The 22,145-nt window shown below is 39.6% G+C and overlaps 1 protein-coding gene across 2 annotated transcripts in view; it reads left to right on the top strand.

The window, feature by feature from the left end:
* Positions 1-21,824, top strand: part of acadsb (acyl-CoA dehydrogenase short/branched chain) — a 41,347-nt gene extending 19,523 nt beyond the window's left edge. Inside the window, exons 5-13 of one of the 2 annotated variants that reach the window (XM_033033766.1) lie at positions 7,426-7,526; positions 9,664-9,870; positions 10,895-11,065; positions 13,014-13,139; positions 15,664-15,756; positions 16,577-16,666; positions 18,331-18,468; positions 18,881-18,980; positions 20,081-21,824. In XM_033033766.1, coding sequence (XP_032889657.1) covers positions 7,426-7,526; positions 9,664-9,870; positions 10,895-11,065; positions 13,014-13,139; positions 15,664-15,756; positions 16,577-16,666; positions 18,331-18,468; positions 18,881-18,980; positions 20,081-20,151 — 1,097 coding nt within the window. In that variant the 3' untranslated portion in view covers positions 20,152-21,824. The remainder of the gene's footprint in view (positions 1-7,425; positions 7,527-9,663; positions 9,871-10,894; positions 11,066-13,013; positions 13,140-15,663; positions 15,757-16,576; positions 16,667-18,330; positions 18,469-18,880; positions 18,981-20,080) is intronic. The other variant, XM_033033768.1, reaches the window with a different exon arrangement.
* The last annotated feature ends 321 nt before the right edge of the window (positions 21,825-22,145 follow it).

The raw sequence follows: 22,145 nt of genomic DNA, 5'->3' as shown, positions 1-22,145 counted from the left end.
GGTTGGAGCTCCGACCCCGGCAACTCTACCCCTGGCTGCGCGGCGCTCCAAATCCAGCGCCGCCCGCGGCCGGACGCCCGCAGCCCCAGCTCCACGATGTTGGGAGTCGGCGGCGTCGCAGCGCTGGGATACCAGCGGGGAGCGGGCAGTGCCTTACCGGGTCGCCGTGCGGTAAGCTCCGGAGCGCTGTGGCCGCCGACACACAACATCGCGGAGCTGGGGCTGCGGGCGGCGCTGGATTTGGAGCGCCGCGCAGCCAGGGGTAGAGTTGCCGGGGTCGGAGCTACAACCGGCGCCGCCCGCGGCCGGACGCCCGCAGCCCCAGCTCCGCGATGTTGGGAGTCGGCGGCCACAGCGCTCCGGAGCTTACTGCACGACGACCCGGTAAGGCATTGCCCGCTCCCCGCCTCTCCGACCAGGCAGGGGACTAAGAATTAAAGTTTCCCCCTTCACCCCCTCCCCCCCCCTCCAAACTAACTGACTAACATTTAAGCAATGATTTACAGATGTTTAAGTGTCTCCCCGGTCTCCGGGGAGGAGGCAGCCGCTACAGTAGTACAGACCTGGGTTGACCGTGGGTCGTTTCGGGTCAAGTTTGGCGCCAAACGTGAGCTTCGGTGTGCAGACGACATCCTGGAAAAAATGTCCGGTTTTCGGAGCTTTTCGGTTTCCGGAACTCCGGATAAAAGGTTGTGCACCTGTACCATGAAAATTAGTTGATAAGTTTAATTAATTTTATTCCTTTTGCTGAGTTGTTTCATTACGGAAACTAAATAAGTCAGTTGGAATGGTTTCATTTATGGAAGCTGGATTTCAACTATCTTTTAATAAACGTTGTATGTAACTCACTTTGAAATTAATTGAAAAGAAAATGGTATGTGGTGTTCAGTTAATCACTGACTTGTTTTTGCCTTAATTATTTCCTTTTGAAATTTAAATTATATTCATCTCTAATATAATAATAAAATTATTTTTATTATTCTTAATTATCTTTCCAGTGGATAGAACTCCATATGTCTGCAACTTGACAGTCTTGTGCATGGTTGCCTTAGGTGTCTGCTCCAAGAAATGGAATCATAAAATTACAATTTTAGAATCTGCCTCCTTTTTGTGAGTTTAGAGATAATGCACTACGTTGTTCTAGGATGGAAGAGGGAAATGATCCATGTCATCGCTTACCTGGTCATTATTGTTGACATTGATGATTGCGGATGCACAACATTAGTACAAAATATGATGAGAATTGTTCTGACATTTAAATTACTTTAAAATAACGAATTAAAATTTATCAGGTGGATAAGTCGGGAGGTCATGTTGCAGTTGTATAAGACGTTTAATGAGACTGCATATAGGGTATTGTGTACTGGCCTACATGAAGTCCAGATACGACCTTGGTAAGGCCATCAAAAAGGCCAAAAGGGACCTGCTCCAAACTGGAGGATGAGACAGATGTTCGGCAGCTGTGGCGGGGCCTGAATGCAATCACCTCCTACAAGGCGAAACCAGGATTCAGCTCGAATGTCGGTGAAACATCACTCCCTGACGAGCTCAATGCGTTTTACGCACGCTTTGACAGGGAGAATACTGATGTGCCTTCCCGATCCCCCATTCGCTGTGATGGCATTTCAGTCTCAGTCACAGAGGCCGACGTCAGGAAATCCTTCAGAGGGGTGAACCCCCGAAAAGCACCTGGTCCTGATAGTATACCCGGTCGTGTTCTAAAAACCTGTGCGGACCAACTGGCGGGAGTTTTTACGGACATTTTCAACCTCTCACTTCTGAGGTCTGAGGTTCCCACCTGCTTTAAAAGGGCATCAATTATACCGGTGCCCAAGAAGAGTAAGGTTACGTGCCTCAATGACTATCGACCAGTGGCACTAACGCCGGTGGTGATGAAGTGCTTTGAGAGGCTGATCATGGAGCAAATCAACTCCTACCTCAACAAAAACCTGGACCCACTGCAGTTCGCTTACCGCCACAACAGATCAACGGTGGATGCGATCTCGCTGGCCCTCCACTCCGCACTGGACCACTTGGACAACAAAAACTCATGTCAGGCTGTTATTCATCGATTACAGCTCGGCATTCAACACAATCATCCCCTCCAAACTGGTTACCAAACTCGCAGAACTGGGTCTCTGCGCATCCCTCTGCAACTGGATCCTCGACTTCCTCATCCACAGACCACAGTCTGTTCGTATTGGTGGAAATGTGTCAGCCTCGATAACAATCAGCACGGGAGCACCTCAAGGCTGCGTGCTCAGCCCCCTACTGTACTCACTCTATACCCATGACTGCGTAGCCAACCACAGTGCGAACTCCATCATCAAGTTCGCTGACGACACCACTGTTGTGGGACGTATCACTGATGGGGATGAGTCAGAGTACAGAAGAGAGATCGAGCAACTGTCCATATGGTGCCAGCGCAATAACCTGGCCCTCAACACCAGCAAAGCCAAGGAACTGATTGTGGACTTTGGAAGGAGTAGGAAGGGGACCCACAGCCCCATTTATATCAACGGGTCGATGGTTGAAAGGGTCAAGAACTTCAAATTCCTGGGCGTGCACATCTCTGAAGATCTTTCCTGGTCCGAGAACGCTAACGCAATTATCAAAAAAGCTCATCAGCGCCTCTACTTCCTGAGAAGATTACGGAGAATCGGTTTATCAAGGAAGACTCTCTCTAACTTCTACAGGTGCACAGTAGAGAGCATGCTGACCGGTTGCATCGTGGCTTGGTTCGGTAATTTGAGCGCCCTGGAGAGGAAAAGACTACAAAAAGTAGTAAACACTGCCCAGTCCATCATCGGCTCTGACCTTCCTTCCATCGAGGGGATTTATCGCAGTCGCTGCCTCAAAAAGGCTGGCAGTATCATCAAAGACCCACACCATCCTGGCCACACACTCAACTCCCTGCCACCTTCAGGTAGAAGGTACAGGAGCCTGAAGACTGCAACAACCAGGTTCAGGAATAGCTACTTCCCCACAGCCATCAGGCTATTAAACCTGGCTCGGACAAAACTCTGATTATTAATAACCACTTCCTGCTATTTGCACTTTATCAGTTTATTTATTCATGTGTGTATATATTTATATCATGGTATATGGACACATTTATCTGTTTTGTAGTAAATGTCTACTATTCTCTGTGTGCTTAAGCAAAGCAAGAATTTAATTGTCCTATACAGGGACACATGACAATAAACTCACTTGAGCTTGAACTTGTGTTCAGTTCTGGGCACCATATTATAGGAAAGATATTGTCAAGCTTGAAAGGGTTCAGAGAAGATTTACGAGGATGTTGCCAGGACTAAAAGGTCTGAGCTATACAGAGAGGTTGAGTAGGCTGGGTCTCGATTCCTTGGAGCGCAGGTGGATGAGGGGTGATTTTAAAGAAGTGTATAAAACCATGAGAAGGATAAATCAGGTAGATCATGGAATCTCTTGCCCAAAGTAGGGAAATTGAGGACCAGAGGGCATAGGTTCAAGGTGAAGGGGAAAAGATTTGATGGGAATCTAAGGGGTAACCTTTTCACACAAAGGGTGGTGGGTGTATGAAACAAGCTGTCAGATAGGAGGATGGCTAGGCAGCAGCCGTCCGTTTTAATTCGCTTTTTTTAAAAGTTTTTAGTGAGTCCTGTTTAGTGATGTTTGGAGATATGGACTTTTTAATGTGGGGGGTAGGGGTCAATTTTACTTCTAGGTCCCTACCTGGTCGGTGAGGCAGCTTTTTCTCCGGGCTGCCCGTCGACCCGTCCTCGTGGCCTACCAGCGGGCTTGGAGCGCCGTTTCCTGGCGGGGACCGCCCAGCACCTCGGCCTCGGTGGTGGCACAGCGCTGGAGCGCTATCGTGGAGCGGAGCGGGCGATGCCTTGCCTGGGTCGCCGCGCTGGATCGACGCGCTGGAGCTCCGGTGAGCTGTGACCGCCGTGTTCAACACCTCCGGGCTGCGGGACTGCGGAGCGGAGTGGGCGGCGCCGATTTCAACATCGGGAGCCTGGGAGCTCCAAACCGGCGCGGCCTTGTCGGCTTCGGAAGCCGCGGTCTCCAGCTAGAAAGCGGCCGTTCCAGGTGGCCCAGCCGCTGAGAGGACTCTCCCGATGCCGGGGCAACACCACCCGGTGAGAACGGCCAGGAACATCGGGCCTCCGTAGAGGCAATTGCGGTGGCCTCAATAGGTCTGACTTTGGGGTGAACTTGGGGTTGGGGACTGGACATTGTGCCTTCCCCCACAGTGCTATCTATTGTTGGGGGGGATGATTTTTTGTCTGTATGGTAATCCTGTTAGTCTTTGTCCAAGATGGCTGCCGTGAAGGGAGAGTGGACGCTGGCACGCTTTAGCTGCCGCTGCTCTCTCTTCACATTGTGTTTTTGATTTTTTGTTTTTGGACTGAATTCTGTTTTTAATTTGTGTTTCTGTGATGTCTTTATTATTTATTTTATTCTGATTATATGTTTATATTCCTGTTAATCTATGTAAGGTGTCCTTGAGATGCCTGAAAGGCGCCCAATAAATAACATTTATTATTATTATTATTAGAGGAGGTAGTTGAGGCTGGGACTATCCCAACATTTAAGAAACAGTTGGACAGGTACATGGATAGGACAAGTTTGGAGGGATATGGACCAAATGCAGGCAGGTGGGACTAGTGTAGCTGGGACATGGTGGCTGGTGTGGGTAAGTTGTGCTGACGGGCGTGTTTCCACACTGTATCACTCTATGACTAAGTAAAGTCATTTGCAGAGTCAGACTGCAGAGTGTGATAGGAGAGTGTATTTTCATGTGGATAAAACTCCTATAGCATTTCTTGTGGGCCAAGAGAAGCAAAAATGTATAAATGCCCAAAGAAAATCTTTAACCTCCCTCATGCAAAAATGAGGATTTTATAGTCCCTTCATCCCAAAAATATGAACTTGCTTTGCAATCTACTTGCCCTGCTGTCAAATATACTCCATCTTTCAGAGCTGCTTTACCCCTTCTCCATTCCCTCCTCATGAATATTAGGGTCAGTGTTTTATTGTTATGCTCTTTTTCTTCAAGAAACTGATTATTATTTAAATTATTGTTCATACAAATAAATTCATCCTTGAGTCATACAATAAATATAGATAAGGTTGAGTTGCAGTAAAGGAAGAGGTGAACTAATATCTTTCTTGGATTGCTTATTTTAAAATTGTGCTTTTCTGTTTGCATGATTTGGGGAGAAAAATGACATGTGACCTTTTTAATCACCTTGCAATTTGTCACTGTCTGTTTGAAAGACTTTGTTTTCAATTACCCGATGCTGCGCATTATTAGTACTATGTTGGAACCCTCTTCAGCAATTACCACCAATTTCTCCAAAATCAATCTTCAATCTGTCTTGTTGCTTCTGTGCATTTCTTCCATTCTGTTCACATGTCTAGTAAGAAACATTCATGGGGAGCAATCAGAAATAAATTAGGTAATAAGAAACGTTAGAACTTGAGATTAAAACTAACTGCATTCAGGTAGAAATTAGTAGCAAAAAGTAAAGGGAGACATGTGGAAAAATGGGACAATGTTGAGGCTGTGATGCATTTAAATTTTAAAAGAATGAAGATTTGGTCTGTAACAATGCTAGTGTTTCAAAGCGGTTCAATGCTATAATGGGTGTATATCTTAATGCTGCCAGAATCTTAATTATTTCTTATTACTGCGAGTTTCTAAAGTTTAAATGTTTGAATTACATTTATTTCTTTTTGTTGGAAGGAGTATAGTAACTTGGTGAAAGAAGGTTGATACTGGGTAAATCAAATGCAGAGTCTGAAATAGACGTGTCCTGGAAGATAAGATAGTTTAGTTTATTGTCGAGTATTCTGAAGTACAGTGAAAATTATTTGTGTGTCTGCTATCCAGTCAAAGAAAAGACTATGCATGAATGCAATCAAGCTGTCCGCAGTACACAGATAAAGGTTGAAGGGTATAGTATTTAGTGCAAGATATAACATTGACGTCCGCTAAAGTCCGAGTAAATATAATACAAAGGTCTCCACGAAGTAGATGGGAGGTCAGTACCGCATTCTAACTGATGTGAGGACCGTTTATTTGCTTGATAACTGCTGGGGAAAAAACTGTTCCTTAATCTGGATGTATGTGTTTTTAAACTTCTGTACCTCTTGCCTGATGGGAGAGAGGAACAGAGGGAGTGACCAGGGTGAGATTTGGCTTTGATTATGCCAGCGGCCTTACTGAGTGTAGATGGAATCAACGGAAGGTAGGCTGGTTTTTGTGATGGTTTGGGCTACGTATCAACTCTGCAATTTTCAGTTCTCTGCAGGGCTCAGGTGATTTAAAAAAAAAAAAAATCAGTTGTTGGATCACACTAAGGTAAGATGCATGTCTTACTTGATTTATTAAAGGCTTTATTGGGAATTAACAACATTTGGTTGGCAAAGGGGAATGTGTATATTCTCAAGGAATAGACCACATGGAATAGCAGATTTCTTTGACCAACTGCAAGTGTGCAGATGCCAGTAAGTAATTTAAATCATTATAACTAACCTGTGATAATCACGCATTAGCCCTATCACAAAATCTAGATGAGTACACTTAAATAAACCTCAATTCTAATAATGATAAAATATTAGAGCCTTATGTTAATGATGAGGATTAACTAGAGCAAATAATTATGTTCCATTACATGTTTGATCATCTCATATAAAATGCACCGTAATATCTGTCATTGAGATGGTCAAACAATATGGTAGTTTTAAGAAGAGAATCTCGATAGTGTTGTTCTGCATGTTCAAAAATATTTGAGACAATTTTAAAGCTTTAAAATCCTTTCTATCAGACTGGGAATGGTTGATTCTCTTCTAAATAGGTAAAATTATCTTATTCTGTCATTGCATTTTAAGATGAAGGTTATAGCAGGTGGAGTTTTGGGGGTGAGATAATATCTTGTTAAAACCAGACTATTCAAAATTGACACTGAAATCCCATTCTGTGGTCAAGTATATTTGAAGGTATTCTTCGCATTGCATTCCCAGTTCATTTGGCGAAGTTGACTGAATGGATAGGTCTGATGGGCTTTGCCTTTTATTTCATTGAATCCTCCTTTTAGTAATATCTGTAAGAAGAGAGGAGAGGAATTAAAAATCTGCTTCAGTGGTAAGAAGGGTTGCTTACCTACGGTATTAGTTGGACTATATTTCTTTTGTGGTTGATGTGTTGTATGAACTTCAGAATACATGATACCAACACTGTAGTAGAGTAGTAAAATGTCATTGCTTCTGGTAGCATCCATCACTGAGTAGATAAGAACATCAAAGGAAAATGAAAGATATAAATTCCTAACTGTAAACTATGAAAAATACTGTATACTTTATTTCAGAACTTTTACTTTTTCAGTGGGGTGAAGTATCATTTTTTTTCTGACTGTCAACTTCAAAAATTTGTTTTAGTTGCCAAGTTTGCTCAGGAGCGAATAGCACCACTGGTCCACAAAATGGATGAGCAGTCTCAAATGGATGAATCTATCATTTCAGGACTGTTTGAACAAGGGGTTAGTAATATTTTACTGGAGAAGCCTTGTATTTTGTTACTTAAAAAAATGACAAAATCCTGAGATTAACCATATGCTTCTGACGATCGTACTTGAACTTATATTCAATGCTTTGCACATAATTTGGTAAATTATTACGTTGAATTCTGTTAAATTAACTGGAATAGTAGTAAATTATAAGACTCCCAAATCGCTTTCTGAGATATTGGGTTTTATCTGGTCTGGTCTGATACACATGTACTCTGGTTTTATAATTTGACATTTGCTTGCACTATACTTGTTTCTTTTATGTGACCAAACTACTGTTTTCTTATAGATTCTGCTATAATTAGGTATGTACCTGATCAAGATGCTTAATTGAATCAGTGGTGGGTGGGAGATAATGTACAATTCTTTAAACACAAAACAAAACTCCTTTCATTAGTCTAACACAATATGCATTAATTAACGCTGACCAGTTGAGGATCTCATAAGGAATAAGTAAGCAACTCTTAAATGTCATATGCAAATTAATGGAACACAGAGTCACGGGTACAGACCTCTGGCCTACAAAGTCCATTATGACCATCAGCAACCTATTTACACTCTTCTTATATTAATCCCTTTTTGTTTAATACTAACATCTTCACAATTAATGCAGAGGAGTCTTGTTCTAAAACGTTTTTGTGTTGGGGAACTAGACATAATATTATTTTTACGGCAGGTCTTTAGATTGGTCTGGGGCAAAATTCAGATTTGCTGATGGATGCTCCATATTTTATGCATATGAAACATTCTTAATATAGTTTCATGTCAATATTCAATTGGAGTTAATTGGGTTAAAACTGCCTAATTGTCATGTGAATTTAAGGCATAAAATATGAATCATCTACTTTAAACAGTTGTTAAAGTCTGTAGATTTGCTGAATTTTGAAAATAAATATTTTTCATGGAGCAGAAACGGCAATGTTTTAATATACATTTCCCATAACCAGCGGTGAGAATCGTATTGACAGAGGCTTGGAAAACCAGTCAATATGAGTCTTTTACCAAAGGCAGCTGCAATATAGGCAATGAAGGAGAGGGTATCTAACGTTGTTGTCCTATCTAGTCTATAGTAAGTAACAGTGAGCATTATTAACCTCAATTGTTATAATTACAAAAGTTGTTGAAATTAGGAAGGGAATTATTGAGCAAATACAGGGTACATGACATAAGTAAATTAAAATAAACTTTTAACATGATTTATAAATGTGTTGACTTATTTTTGCTAAATTGGTGATCCCCTCCCTGTTGAAAGCGGTTTTAAATTTCGTTTTGGAATTCATCCTAACCATTTCTTGAACTACAGAATAGTACAGCGCAGGAACAGGAAGCCCTCCCTTCACCACCTCCAGTTTAAATACCAAATGGAATATTTTGGAGGACCAAGAAACCAAGAACCAAGAACAGGCCCTTCAGCCCACATTATCTGTGCCGAACATGGTGCCAAATTTCCTAATCTACTCTGCCTGTACCTGATCCATATTCCTCCATTTCCCATCTGTCCCTTCAATCTCTATCTCTCTCCATATTTTATTCCACTGCTGAAAATAAGATGTTAAGACCCTACCGAAAGTTTGGGGAGCCATAAAAGATTCCACTAACACATTTCTGAAACAAGAAATGACACATTTTTACATTCATCTCATTTGCTGTTTCTGGATTATAACTTGTCCAATTTAGCAGTCACAATTATTCCATCGCAACAATGACTGCAAAGAATAATTTGCTATATTAGTAAGCACTGGTTATGATCCGAGAGAAGGAACTGTTTTTCTTAATCCTATTTCTTTGTTCATGCTTGTTGCAAATTGTTATAATTTACTGTTAGGGCATCAATTGGATTTCCCTCCAAACAACCCAGTTCTTAAAATATTTTGCTGGTAACTTTAATGCCTAATTTTAAGCCATCTGTTCCGTGTGTCTAAACCATTAGCAAAAGTATTATAGACAATAAACAATAGGTGCAGGAGTAGGCCATTTGGCCCTTCGAGCCTTCTATATTGCAAATCACTTTAACAATAATGTAATATTTATTATGTTTCTACGTTGAGTTATTTTTACGAATGTTGCACAGTTATATAGAAAATATTTTCTGGTTCTCCTTCATTTTTAGTTGATGGGAATTGAAATTCCGGAAAAATATGGTGGATCAGAATCAACGTTCTTTTCGTCTCTGCTTGTGATTGAAGAGTTGGCCAAAGTGGACCCATCGGTAGCAGTCGTTTGTGATGTACAGAACACTTTAATCAACACACTATTGATGAAATGTGGAACAGAAGAACAAAAAAGAAAATATCTACCTCGACTTGCTAAAGATATGGTGAGTTGTGAATGGAATTTGTTGAATATAAAGAATTCTACCTGAAGAATCAGAACATTTGAAAGGTTAGATTATTAACATTAAATTCCCAGAACTATGGTAAAGTTTTCAGTTGTCTAAAATCCTGTAAATCACTGCTGTAAGTTGTTACAAAGATACTTTGCATTTTCCTCTTGTCTCCTAGTACCTCTTCGGGTATTTTTTTACCCAAGGAAGGCTGGTGGCCAGAATAATTAGTTCCTAGGAAAATTTCAACAACTATCCAAACTATTGATGAAGAAAATTTGCTGCTATTATTCTTCACATGCGTACCAGAACAACATTTGACAGAATAAAATATATTTTCATCAGTGTGATAAATATGCAGTGTAACATTACTTTATGGAAAAATTGGCATTTGGCTATCGGCAATGGCTTGAATATTATTATTTTTTAAACTTTGCTCGTTCCATATACAAACATTTAAAACCTGAAATTGTAGTTCAATCATTGGGGTGCACCAGATAGACTCAGTTGCAGAAGGCCAGCCATTGCAAAATTTTCTTTGACAAAAATGTGCCATCCTGCACTCCTTTCCCTTTGGATAGATTTGGAAGATTAGCAGTCGGAGGCCCAAAAATAATTGACATTGGGAGAAATTTTGGAATTTCACTAATTGATAAATGGTTCAGAATCGGCACTGGTAATACATTGGTGGGCAGTTGATAGGAACTTGCCTTCTCAAAGTGTGGAAATTGGGGGAGGGGGGAATTGATGTAGTGTTGGGAGATTGCTGCTAAGGATAATTACCAGGCAGGCATGGAAACAATGTCATTGCATGTGCTGTGGCAATGATAGGCTTGCAAGTTTGACTGATCCCAGGAAGTGCCTGAGTTACTTGTATGTTATGGAGATATATGAAACATTTGTTTAACTTGTCCTTTGCCATTTGTGTAAGATGACAGTGGTAACAAATAATTAGTTTGCAACATTGCTATTCACATGACATCAAGTAACCTTTGATAACTGCTCTTAAAATCTTTAGGTTGGCAGTTTCTGTCTTTCAGAAGTTGATTCTGGAAGTGATGCATTCTCTTTAAAGACTACTGCAGTGAAACATAAAGATTATTATGTCATCAATGGTTCCAAGATGTGGATTAGTAATGCTGATTATGCTGGAATATTTCTAGTCATGGCAAACGCAAACCCCTCATCTGTAAGTATCAAAGCAATTTTTTACTGAGAAGTGTTTGCATTGAATGTATAATTTTGTTTTTGAAACAAAATACTAAATTAACTATTCAGTTTCCTTCACTAGAAGTGTTTTTTGTATAAATCCTACATATTCCAAACCCAACCCCAACTGCTTTAAATTCCACTACCCTGCCCTCGCTGTAAAGTTCAGGATACCTGGAGAAATATTTTTGTCTTTGGTCCATTTGGCTTTCTTTGAAGTTTTCTATTGTCAATCATCCCTGAGCATGTGTATCTTTTCATTCCCTCAAAAGTGTGTGTACAAATAATGTTTTCAGTACATTGGAACACTGTTATAAAATTAAATGTTAGCAATTTCAGGTTAGTGAAGATGAATTTTTCTTCATAACTGGGTACAAAGGTTGAGGAAAACGCCAGTAGAGTGTATCATTGTAATAAAAACCATGACAGAATTTTCGAATAGGTTATAAAAGCAGTTGAGGGACAGGATAAAATGAATTGGAAATGAGTATGCAAGGGATTTGACTAATTACACATATGGGATATACATTCTGGCATGAATGTTGCTGATTGAACTAAAAACTTTGTTTTCTAATTTATCCTACTGTATCAGATTTACGCCCCAATGTATAGTTATGTTTCCCCTCAACACAACAGATTAGTTAAATAATTTGCATCCAATACAAATAAAAAAACAACAGAATAGTCACGTCTATTCCTCCAGATGACTATGGTAAAGTCTCTTAACATAGAGTCTTAGAGTTGTACAGCAGAGCAACAGGGCCTTCGGCCCACGTTATCCATGCCAATCTTGGACTAGTTCCAATTGCCTAAATTTGGCCCATAAACCCTTCCTGTCCATGTATCTGTCCAAATGTCAATTAAAATTCATAATTCTCTCTGCTTCAATAAATTCTTCTGGCATCTGCAGATATGACTACCCTCTGAGTGGAAATAAGTTGCCCCTGAAGTCCTTCTTAAATAAGTTCCCTCTACCCTCTAGTTTTCGACAGTGGGTGTTCACTTTATCCATACTTCCCATGATCTTGTGCTCTTCAATAAGGACACTCCTCAGCCTCCTACACTCTAAAGAAAAAGTCCCAGCCTATCCCTTCTTGTCCTTGCTTAGTTTAGTTTAGCTTAGTTTGCAGCTCAGAAACAGGCCCTTCAGTCCACCGAGTCAGTGCCGACCAGCCATCCCCATGCACTAACACTATGCTACATGCTAGACTCGGTTTTATAATTTTTACTGAAGCCAATTAATTACAAACCTGTACATCTTTGGAATGTGGGATGATACTAGAGCACCCGGAGAAAACCCACGCGGTCACAGGGAGAACGTACTAGGTCCGTACAGACAGTACCCGTAGTCAGGCTCGAACCTGGGTCTCTGGCACTGTAAAGCAGTAACTCTACCTTTGCGCCACTGTGCCATCCTTCTTCACCTTTACGTTGCTTTTCCTGAATTTTAAAGTACTGATTTTCTTAGACAGATCTGGCTACTTATTTCATTTTTCAACCATTCTTAATTTGTTCTTTTGTCTTTGGTTGGTTTGATTCTATGCTACATCAAATTGAAACTAATCACTGTGGGCTGCTGCTTTGCTTGAGAAAATTGGCAGACACCATTAACAATTAATTCTGTGATGGCTTCTCTATTCTGGTCGAACAGAACCAGGAAATTACCATCAAAGTTCATCCAACAAAGTTGGAATGTTTGCATTCACCTTGAAGTTCTGAACTTGCTGGGACCAATGAGGGGTGAAATTCCAATATTTGGCCATGGAGTGGCTGGGATTTTTCAGTAATTTACAGCTCAATTTACAGTAAATTGAAATCCAGGTGAACATTATTAAAACCTGAATGTTAATAAAGCACAAGTGCTGCAAATTAATGGATGGAATGAACAGTACCAACTGAAGGTGACAAGCTATCTGTTTTGTTTCCAGGGCTATAGAGGAATCACCTGCTTCATAGTAGATAAAGATACTGAAGGTCTCCATGTGGGGAAGAAAGAAAATAAACTTGGAATTCGAGCGTCTTCCACCTGTCCTGTTAATTTTGAGAATGTCAAGGTATTTTGAATGATATTTAACACTCATTGTCAAGTTATGGATAAGAAATGTTGGCTACAAATATTTTAATTGATTTCTATATTTGCTGAAGGGATAGGTTGACCTGTATCCAGAAGCGATATAATGATCACCATTCATCTATTTTGTTCAAATGGCCAACTTCCTATGGGAGCCGACACTGAACCTCATCGTGGTCAAATATTTAACCATGGAATAAAATAGCAATGCCAAATCGTATATATTAATCTGACATCAATGTATTGACTTTGCAATGAGAATTACATCATTGTACTTGTAGGGAAGTGTCTTGAATAATTTCACCATTTCTTCCCTCAACAAGTGTTCACATGCCAAATGTAGCACCACCATTATTCAGCAGAGAAATCCATCCTCATCTTTCCAAGTAAGCTGTTGGTGAACTTGAATGTCTTATGATTTGACATGAAAATAACTATTGATAACCTTGTATCTCAAGGTGATATCATCCGTACATGCTGTCCTTCCATGATTTACTCTTACCTCGATGGCAGTTGCTAACCTGGCCAGTGACTGAAGACCACATTATCAAAATGGGAAACTTGAGATAATTGTAACAATTTACAAAGATCATGTTGTAAATGAGGAATGACACCTTAAACCAGAATTAGTAGCAAGGGGACAGATTATACAGTAGAATTTTTTTTTTATTTTTTTAAGGATGAAATTGAGGCCTGTCTGATGGAATATTTGACACGTAGTTTCCAGTGCTCCATGGATGAAGAGGGAAAGTCTTGGTGACATTCACTTCTCATCAGAATGTGGCACCTACCTCTGCTGTACAAGGTCATGTGCAGACCATATATAAATGAACAAAAGACCAAAGAGAAATCTCCAGGGCATGACAGAACATTCTAGCAATTTGCCATAGGGTGATCTGGATTCAAGCTGGTTGAAGATTCTTTCCATTTTCTTCCAAGCTCCAGAAAACCCAATCTACAAGCAATGCATTGTAAAACAAAACTCTCAAATTAAAAAATTGCTTCTCCAATTAGTCCTTGGTGCTGATCCACGGAATTGACTCCTGAAGTAATATTGCGGTTTGCATGTTATTCTCTGGCAGGTTTATTAAACGGCCGTGGAATGTGCTTACATTACTGATTGAGTAGAATCTCCACACCTCTGTATATTGTTCCATGTTTTTGTCCCATAATACAACCCCTTGCCAAATGTCATTGTATGTTTAAGGTGACAACAATTGAAATGTGAAAACTGGGGACAGTTTTTGGTGGCGGGACATGTTTAGTGGGATCAGAGCATCGTTGCAAATATAATTTATTCATGGTGTGCCAACATTTGCCTTAACTGAAGGGTGGAACAGATTCTTCAATTAATTGCCATGTAAAATATTGAGATAATAATAGAGATCATTTCAAGCAGCTTTGCCAAGGTACTCATTTTGATAGGAATGGTTCGCAATTCATTTTGCTGTTTACTGAGACTGTTAATGCAAAGACCCATGCAGAATTCACTGTTGGACCAAGGGCTATAGAATGTGCAAGTATATAGGGGTGGTCAGGCCATATATTTAGTTCTTCCCATCCCCAGTTGCTACTTTTCCTCACTGGGATGAAAGGGACAGCCAGAGGCCCCATTTGAATTAATGGGTAATGAGCATCCATAGTCCATTACTCCCTATTCCAACATACGATGTTAAGTAAGTGTGAAAGAAGAGGAAACATGCTTTTTTACACGGCAAACTGTACGCAAGCCTTCACTGTACTCTAGTCACCAGATTGAAAGTGCGAAATATCATTTGTAGTAGTAGTTATTTTAGCAGTCCTTGCTTTATTGTATCTAGATACAGTGAAATGCTTTGTTTTGCACACAATCCATTAAAACTGTACTATACAAAAGCAGAATCATACATATGTAAAAGTGTGCAGCAATTGAATAGATTTCTTGTGAGGCAGTTCACAATGAGTCACCATGTTTCTAGTCGAGATCCTTCTTCAGACTCGGTCTCGACCCGAAACGTCACCCATTCCTTCTCTCCAGAGATGCTGCCTGTCCTGCGGAGTTACTCCAGCATTTTGTGTCTATCATTGGTTTAAACCAGCATCTGCAGTTCCTTCCTACATACCATGTTTCTGGTGCTATCTTGTAGCTTTAAACTTAAAGTATCAAGTCCGTATGAATATCGAGTCGTACAAAACTTGATATTCCTTCTCTTTGGTTTCTACTTTGTATTCATGGGTTTAGGTGTCAAGCCCAACAAATTTCCAATAAACTGTGCTACAATTGGGCATATTGTCACAAAGCCCTTGTCTATTTTATTACCTTGTGCAAGAGAAGAAATTCTGCCCATGTCATGGTCTGTGAATTCATCTCCCATAATGAATATTCACATCCAGTCTGTCATCAAATAACACTTCCATCCTGTATCATTTTCACATATAATTTGCAATGCTGTAGAAATTGAAATATTATAAATATTAGATTTTAATTTTCTTTCTCTTCTTGATAGAATCCTCTTTTTGTGTTGTAGGTTCCAGAGAGTAATATTTTAGGTCAACTGGGTCATGGGTACAAGTATGCAATTGGAATGCTGAATGGAGGCAGGATTGGAATTGCTGGACAGGTATGTGAACATTGCATTAAATGTATGCTTTCTTGGTCGGGAGAGTAGACACGACAAGACAAGCGAGTTTATGTCATGTGTCCCAGATAGGACAATGAAATTCGTGCTTGCTGCAGCACAACAGAATATTTTAAGGCATCTGGATGTTGCAGATTTCAGGCTCCTATCTTCCACCTGATGGCAGCGGAGAGATGAGTGTGTGACCAGGGTGGTGTGGGTCCTTGATGATGCTTTTTGAGGCAGCGCTTGCGATAGATCTCCTCCATGGTAGGGAGGTCGGAGCCGATGGTGAACTGGGCAGTGTTTACAACTTTTTGCAGCCTTTTCCGCTCCTGGACGCTCGGGTTGCCGTACCAAGCCACGCTGCAACCGGTCAGCATGCTCTCTACTGTGCACCTGTAGAAGTTCGAGAGAGCCCTCCTTGACATACCGACTAGTATTCCTAGAAAAGCTGTATTAGGGTTACACTTATGAAATACTGTGGGAACAAAGCTGTAATAGAGGATGGGCAATCTACCATATGAATGGAAAAATAAATTCTTGTATTGCCGTGCATGTTCTGCCAGTTAATAGATTGAGTTGCTGGGGAACTCCCAAGGTCAATTCAGTCTTTGCACTGTGTTGGTTGAGTGATCTTGGTTGAGGTGTTAATTGGCCTCATCATATTGGGAAAAAGCTAACAAATTCCATTATTTTTGTAGAAACATACTCAATTAGTATTTCTTTTTTGAACATCATAGAGTTTAAAATAAAAAAAAACAAGTAATCTTAAGTCGTTTTTTTTAAGCATCGATATATATTTTCAATTTTGTTTTTGCAGATGCTTGGATTGGCACAGGGCTGCTTTGATAGCACCATTCCTTACTTGAAGCAGCGAATGCAGTTTGGCAAAAGAATATATGATTTCCAGGTATAGTTATCAAAATTTGCGTTCATATTTCTCTGATTTACCTTCGCTGTAATGACGTTCCAAGTGTCTTTCAATTCTCCCTTTTCTGAAAGCAGTTCCTAAATTTTATCCTGTTTCCATGATAAAGCTGAAGTACGTCATGCGTCGTGAAGTAGAACATTGCTTTAATAGAGTAGAAAAGTACTCTTTGTGAAGAGTTGCCTTTGACCTAATGTGACAATTTAACCTTCAGAGATTGCCATCCATTAGGTCTTTCTAAATGAGAATGCTAAATTAATATTGATGATGGTTAATTTTAAACGGAGGTGAGGTGAGCAGATTAAGGATTGTTGGTAAAAGAAATAAACTGAGTTGAGAGTTTGTTTAAATTTAAAAAATTTAAAAAAGTTAGGATCAGAGGTTACATTTTAAGATCTGAGGCTGCATCTGTGTTGGATATTCTTTTGAAAGTAAAGAGTACCTTCTGAAACAAAATACAGGGATTAAAGAAGGTGAATAGCTAAAACCATCTCCAGGGCAGTTAGAGATGTACAGTTAACACTAGCTTCTGCAGCAACTCCTATATCCAGAATTGATTAGAAGAAGTCCAATTTCCTCTCTTTCCATCTGATGTCGATTCGCTAAAATCCTCCAAGGAAGAGCTGAATCTTTTTTCTGCTGTGAATGGTGATCATCCTTTGCAAAAGTTAAATAGTAGCTGGAATACTCTTGGATAAACACTGACCAGAGATGAAGTTTTCTCTTTTCCCTTTCCTAACCTGGCCTGGATTTCCCTTTCTTCTCGCAGGGAGTTGCATGGTTGTGGTTGCATTTGAAAATATGATGTTTATATGTCAGAGTTATGTGGATGGACTAAAGGGACTTGTATTGCTCATATGTTTAGTTCAAATATTTATTAACAACATTGTTAGCAAATGAATTGAAGATATGGCACAACTGACTCTCAGCAATGTCTATAATACAAAAAGCAATATGAGGTTATTCAGTAAGCAGACTATTCCAAAATCTAAAGAACTGTAGCAGCTTGTACCGATTTTAAAAAAGGCATGGATTCTCCCGGGGGTTGCGGTTGTGGAGGGGGAGGAAATGAACCGTGAATAATAGTTGTGTATAACCTATAGGCTTGCAATCAATCTAAATCACTTGTCGCATTGTTGTCAATGGGCATAGTTGGCTAGCTATGATCAGTTATGTATAAGCTGTGCTTGCCTTGGCTCATTTAGTTTTCACTCTTGCCTCTCAAGTAACAAGATTCTGGGGACAAGCTACACTCTGGAGACTTGAGGGTAAACTTCTAAATTGATGTTGCAATATGAAAACTGGTTTTATCTACATCTTTTGTTATTGAATTAAATACTTCCACTTTACTAAGGTTAAGGTTCCAGCAGTCTAATTGCATGGAGCTAACACAATTGTTTAGCCTGTTCATTTGGGTCCCAGATTCACAATAGACACTTCTGTTTTCCATGTTCCACTGCTATACTGAATACTTCACTGTGGACTGCGACATCTGGGCCATTCAATTCTACAAAAATAGTTTGCAACAGCTTGGTTAATAGGCTGAGTTATTAGCTGGTGTAACTCAGAATAATGAAAGTTGATTTTTGTAAAGTTAATTCAACATTACTTTAAAATGGATATTATGCTTGTCTATTGTGGTACAGGGCATGCAACACCAGGTCTCACAGATTGCCACCCAGTTGGAAGCTGCACGGTTGCTTACATACAACGCTGCCCGACTGAAGGAAGCTGGGAGATCCTTTATTAAAGAAGCATGTATGGCAAAATATTACACTTCTGAGGTAAACTGAAACAGTGAATGGCCAAAGAACTGATGGGTTAGGAAAGGTCAAAGCATATCTGATCATTTTAATATAAATATAAAACGTGATATTTCCTTCTGTGGTATTTAAAGTGTAAAATTTAGACATCTAAAATTATTTCACAACTTTTGGTCTTTTAGAGATGCTGGAAAGGATTGCTGATTCCCCATTTGGGCCATTAAGAAAGAAAATCAAAAGGCCATCACATTGCTATCATTCTATAGTATTTACAGAGCACCATCAGCAGTGGGGCTGATCGGAGCCAGCTTCCCCATCTTAAATGTTATAGTGATAAACATGTTAAACAATTATAATGTTGGATGTAATGGATGGAGAGTTGCATATAATGTGTATGTGATTTGTAATGAGACTACTTATTTGTTTCTTATAGGTAGCAGCCATTACTTCTGCAAAATGTATTGAATGGATGGGAGGAGTTGGCTTTACAAAAGATTATCCCATAGAAAAATACTATCGAGATTGTAAAATAGGTAAGACAAACAGCTTTGCGTATTTACATGATTAATCAAAGTTTAATTGTATAGTGACATATAAAGTGGTAAATCGTTTTCTCTACTCTTAATCACTGCATAAAATCTCTTTTTGAGGAAAGTATTTAGTGTATTGCGTTTGGTGCCTATGATATAATCTCCAACATGGAGGACAGGCCAAGCACTGTTTGGGTGACGGCAGTATATCAATGCTCAGTTGTATGGGGAACTCTAGTTGCCTGCTACTTTAGTTCTTCACCCCAATCCCACACCTACATCCTCTTGCGTTGGCTCTTGTGTTATTCCAGAAAAGACCAGCAAAAGCTTGAGAATCAGCTTTACATCTGCTTGGTGCATTAGAGCCTTTTCTTTTTGTTTTTGTTTTTTTGTTTTGTTTTTTGATGCTCGAAACCATTATTTTACTATTTCAATGTTTGTTTTTCATATAATTCACAGTATTCTTAATAATATATAAATGACTCTGAATATATAAGAATTTAAGAAGTCTTTAAAAGAAAAAATCCCCAGCTTTGCAGAAGACACCACAGTCCCTAGCCCACTTCCTGTTAAAAGGTGTGAGGATATTCTTGGAGACAGAATATTTAATATGCTGCCTATTCCATACTTGATGTTGATTCCTCACCAACTCCTGCATGGTGTGGGGGTCCACTAGCCCAGCCCACATCATCTGGCCAGACAGAATCTATGGATGGCAAGTACAGACCGCTGATCTGATCATGCTAGACTTGGCCCATAATCATCATGGTTTTGCTATGTCCGTATAAAACTAAGATAAGGTGCAATAATCCAACACAAAAAGAGACAAAGTGCTAGAGTAACTTAGCAGAACAGGCAGCATCTCTGGAGAATGTGGATAGACATGTTTTGTTCGGGTCCCGTCTCAAAAGCTCACCTATCCATGTTCTTGAGAGATGCTGCCTGACCTGCTGAATTACTCCAGCATTGTCTTTTTTTGTAAACCAGCATCTGCAGTTCCTTGTGGTTACATTGATCTAATATTAACTTCTTTTTTGTTAGTTCAAAATTTTGAATTTTCTCTTCATTTACAATTTGTAATTTTACTTCCTGTCCTTTTCCAGGTTCAATATATGAAGGAACCTCAAATATTCAACTGAACACAATTGCAAAATTGATAGATCAAGAATATTAATGTTGCAGCATAACATCAACAGCTACATTGATCCCAATGTAATGTAATACAGACACAAAACAGTTATTGTAGATCAACAAACTGTTTTCAAATAGTTGCCTTCCATCTTACATACTTTACAATAAAGCTTCAGGTGGCATAATCATATGCCATTTAACATAGACAAAAATGCTGGAGAAAGGTGAGGCAGTATCTATGGAGCGAAGGAAATAGGCAACGTTTCGGGTCGAAACCCTTCAGTCTGAAACATTGCCTATTTCTGTTGCTCCATAGATGCTGCCTCACCCGCTGAGCTTCTCCAGCATTTTTGTCTACCTTCGATTTTCCAGCATCTGCAGTTCCTTCTTAAACATCATTTAGTTGGGTTGAACATATTTTTGCAATCCTCGTATTGTTTTTGGTGGCAGTAAATTTAAATCTTGTTCTTGTATGTTTATGAAATAATTATTCTGCAAGATATCTTTGGTAAACATTGTGAACTCTAGTATATCTGTACTGATGAAACACAACTTGTAAAAGCAGCATTTAGAATTATTGGAAAAGCATTAATTTATTGTGTCATCCATGTTTAACTATTCCCAAAATGAAATTATTTTTGTGGTTATTTGTTTCTAACATCCTTGGCAAATTGAAACTGATTGCAGTCTTCATTTTATGGTTTTCCATCTGTGTGTTAAACTTGTCAGTACTTTTCATAGAGTGATTCAGTGTGGAAACATGCCCTTCGGCACAACTTGCCCACACCAGCCAGCATGTCCCAGCTACACTAGTCCCACTTGCCTGTGTTTGGCCCATATCCCTCCAAACCTGTCCTATCCTTGAATCTGTCTAACAGTTTCTTAAAGTTTTGGATAGTCCCTGCCTCAACTACCTCCTCTGCCAGCTTGTTCCATATACCCACCTCCCTTTATATGAAAAAGTTACCCTTCAGATTCCTGTTAAATCTTTTCCCCTTCATCTTAAACCTATGTCCTCTGGTCCTCGATTCACCTACTCTGGACAAGAGACTGTGCATCTGCCTGATCTATTCCTCTCATAATTGTATACACCTCTATAAGATCGCCCATCATCCTCCTGCACTCCAAGGAATAGTCCCAGTCTACTTAACCTCTCCTTATAGCTCAGACCCTCTAAGCCTGGCAGCATCCGCGTAAATCTTCTTATACTCTTTCCAGTTTGACAACATCTATCCTACAACATGGTGCCCAGAACTGAACACAATACTTTAAATAAGGCCTCACCAACATCTTATACAACTGCATCATGACCTCCCGACTCATATTCAATACTCTGACTGATAAATTTATTATTCCTAATAAATAATAAAATAAACGCACACTTTTGGGTTCAATTAAATGATTTTTTTTTTTGCTAATTGGATCAGTAACCAGAGGTTAGTGATTCAAAATAATTGGCAAAAAGAACTCAGTGAATTAATGCAAAATATTTTCATGCAATGTTATTATCTGGAATATATTGCCGGAGTGTGGTGGAATCAGATTACATATAACCTTTCAACAGATTTAGTTTTTGCAGTGAACTAATTTTCAGGCATCTTGATTAAAACGTTGGAATGTGAAATTAATCTGAATAGCTCTGTCAAAAAGTGAGCAGAGATACGATATGCTGTTCTATAAGATTTTGTGCTGATAAATTAAACTCCTTAATACTGGTTTTCGTCATTCTGGGTGGTTGTTGTTGTTGTTGATTGATTGAACGATACAACATTATCAAGAATGAGATGGTCCATTTCAGTCAGTACTGCCTAACCTTAAACTAAGGAGGACTTCTACCATTACTTGAAAAAGTCATGGTTTTCAACCCCAAAGTCTGACTTGAATGGCAGGGTGGGAAGGAACGTGACTTCTCTAGCAAGGATGATCAACGAAGAATGAGTAGGAAAGACAGACTCCATCAGAGTCCTTCTCTTGGCAAAATGTGAGGAGCAAGGCCTCGTCAAAAGTTTCATCAAAGGGATAAACACAAGATGTTAT

Source organism: Amblyraja radiata, chromosome 15, assembly GCF_010909765.2.
Source record: "Amblyraja radiata isolate CabotCenter1 chromosome 15, sAmbRad1.1.pri, whole genome shotgun sequence".
Taxonomy (NCBI): Eukaryota; Metazoa; Chordata; class Chondrichthyes; order Rajiformes; family Rajidae; genus Amblyraja; species Amblyraja radiata.
The sequence above is the reverse complement of the archived record's forward strand: the minus strand, read 5'-3'. Positions and strand labels throughout refer to the sequence as shown.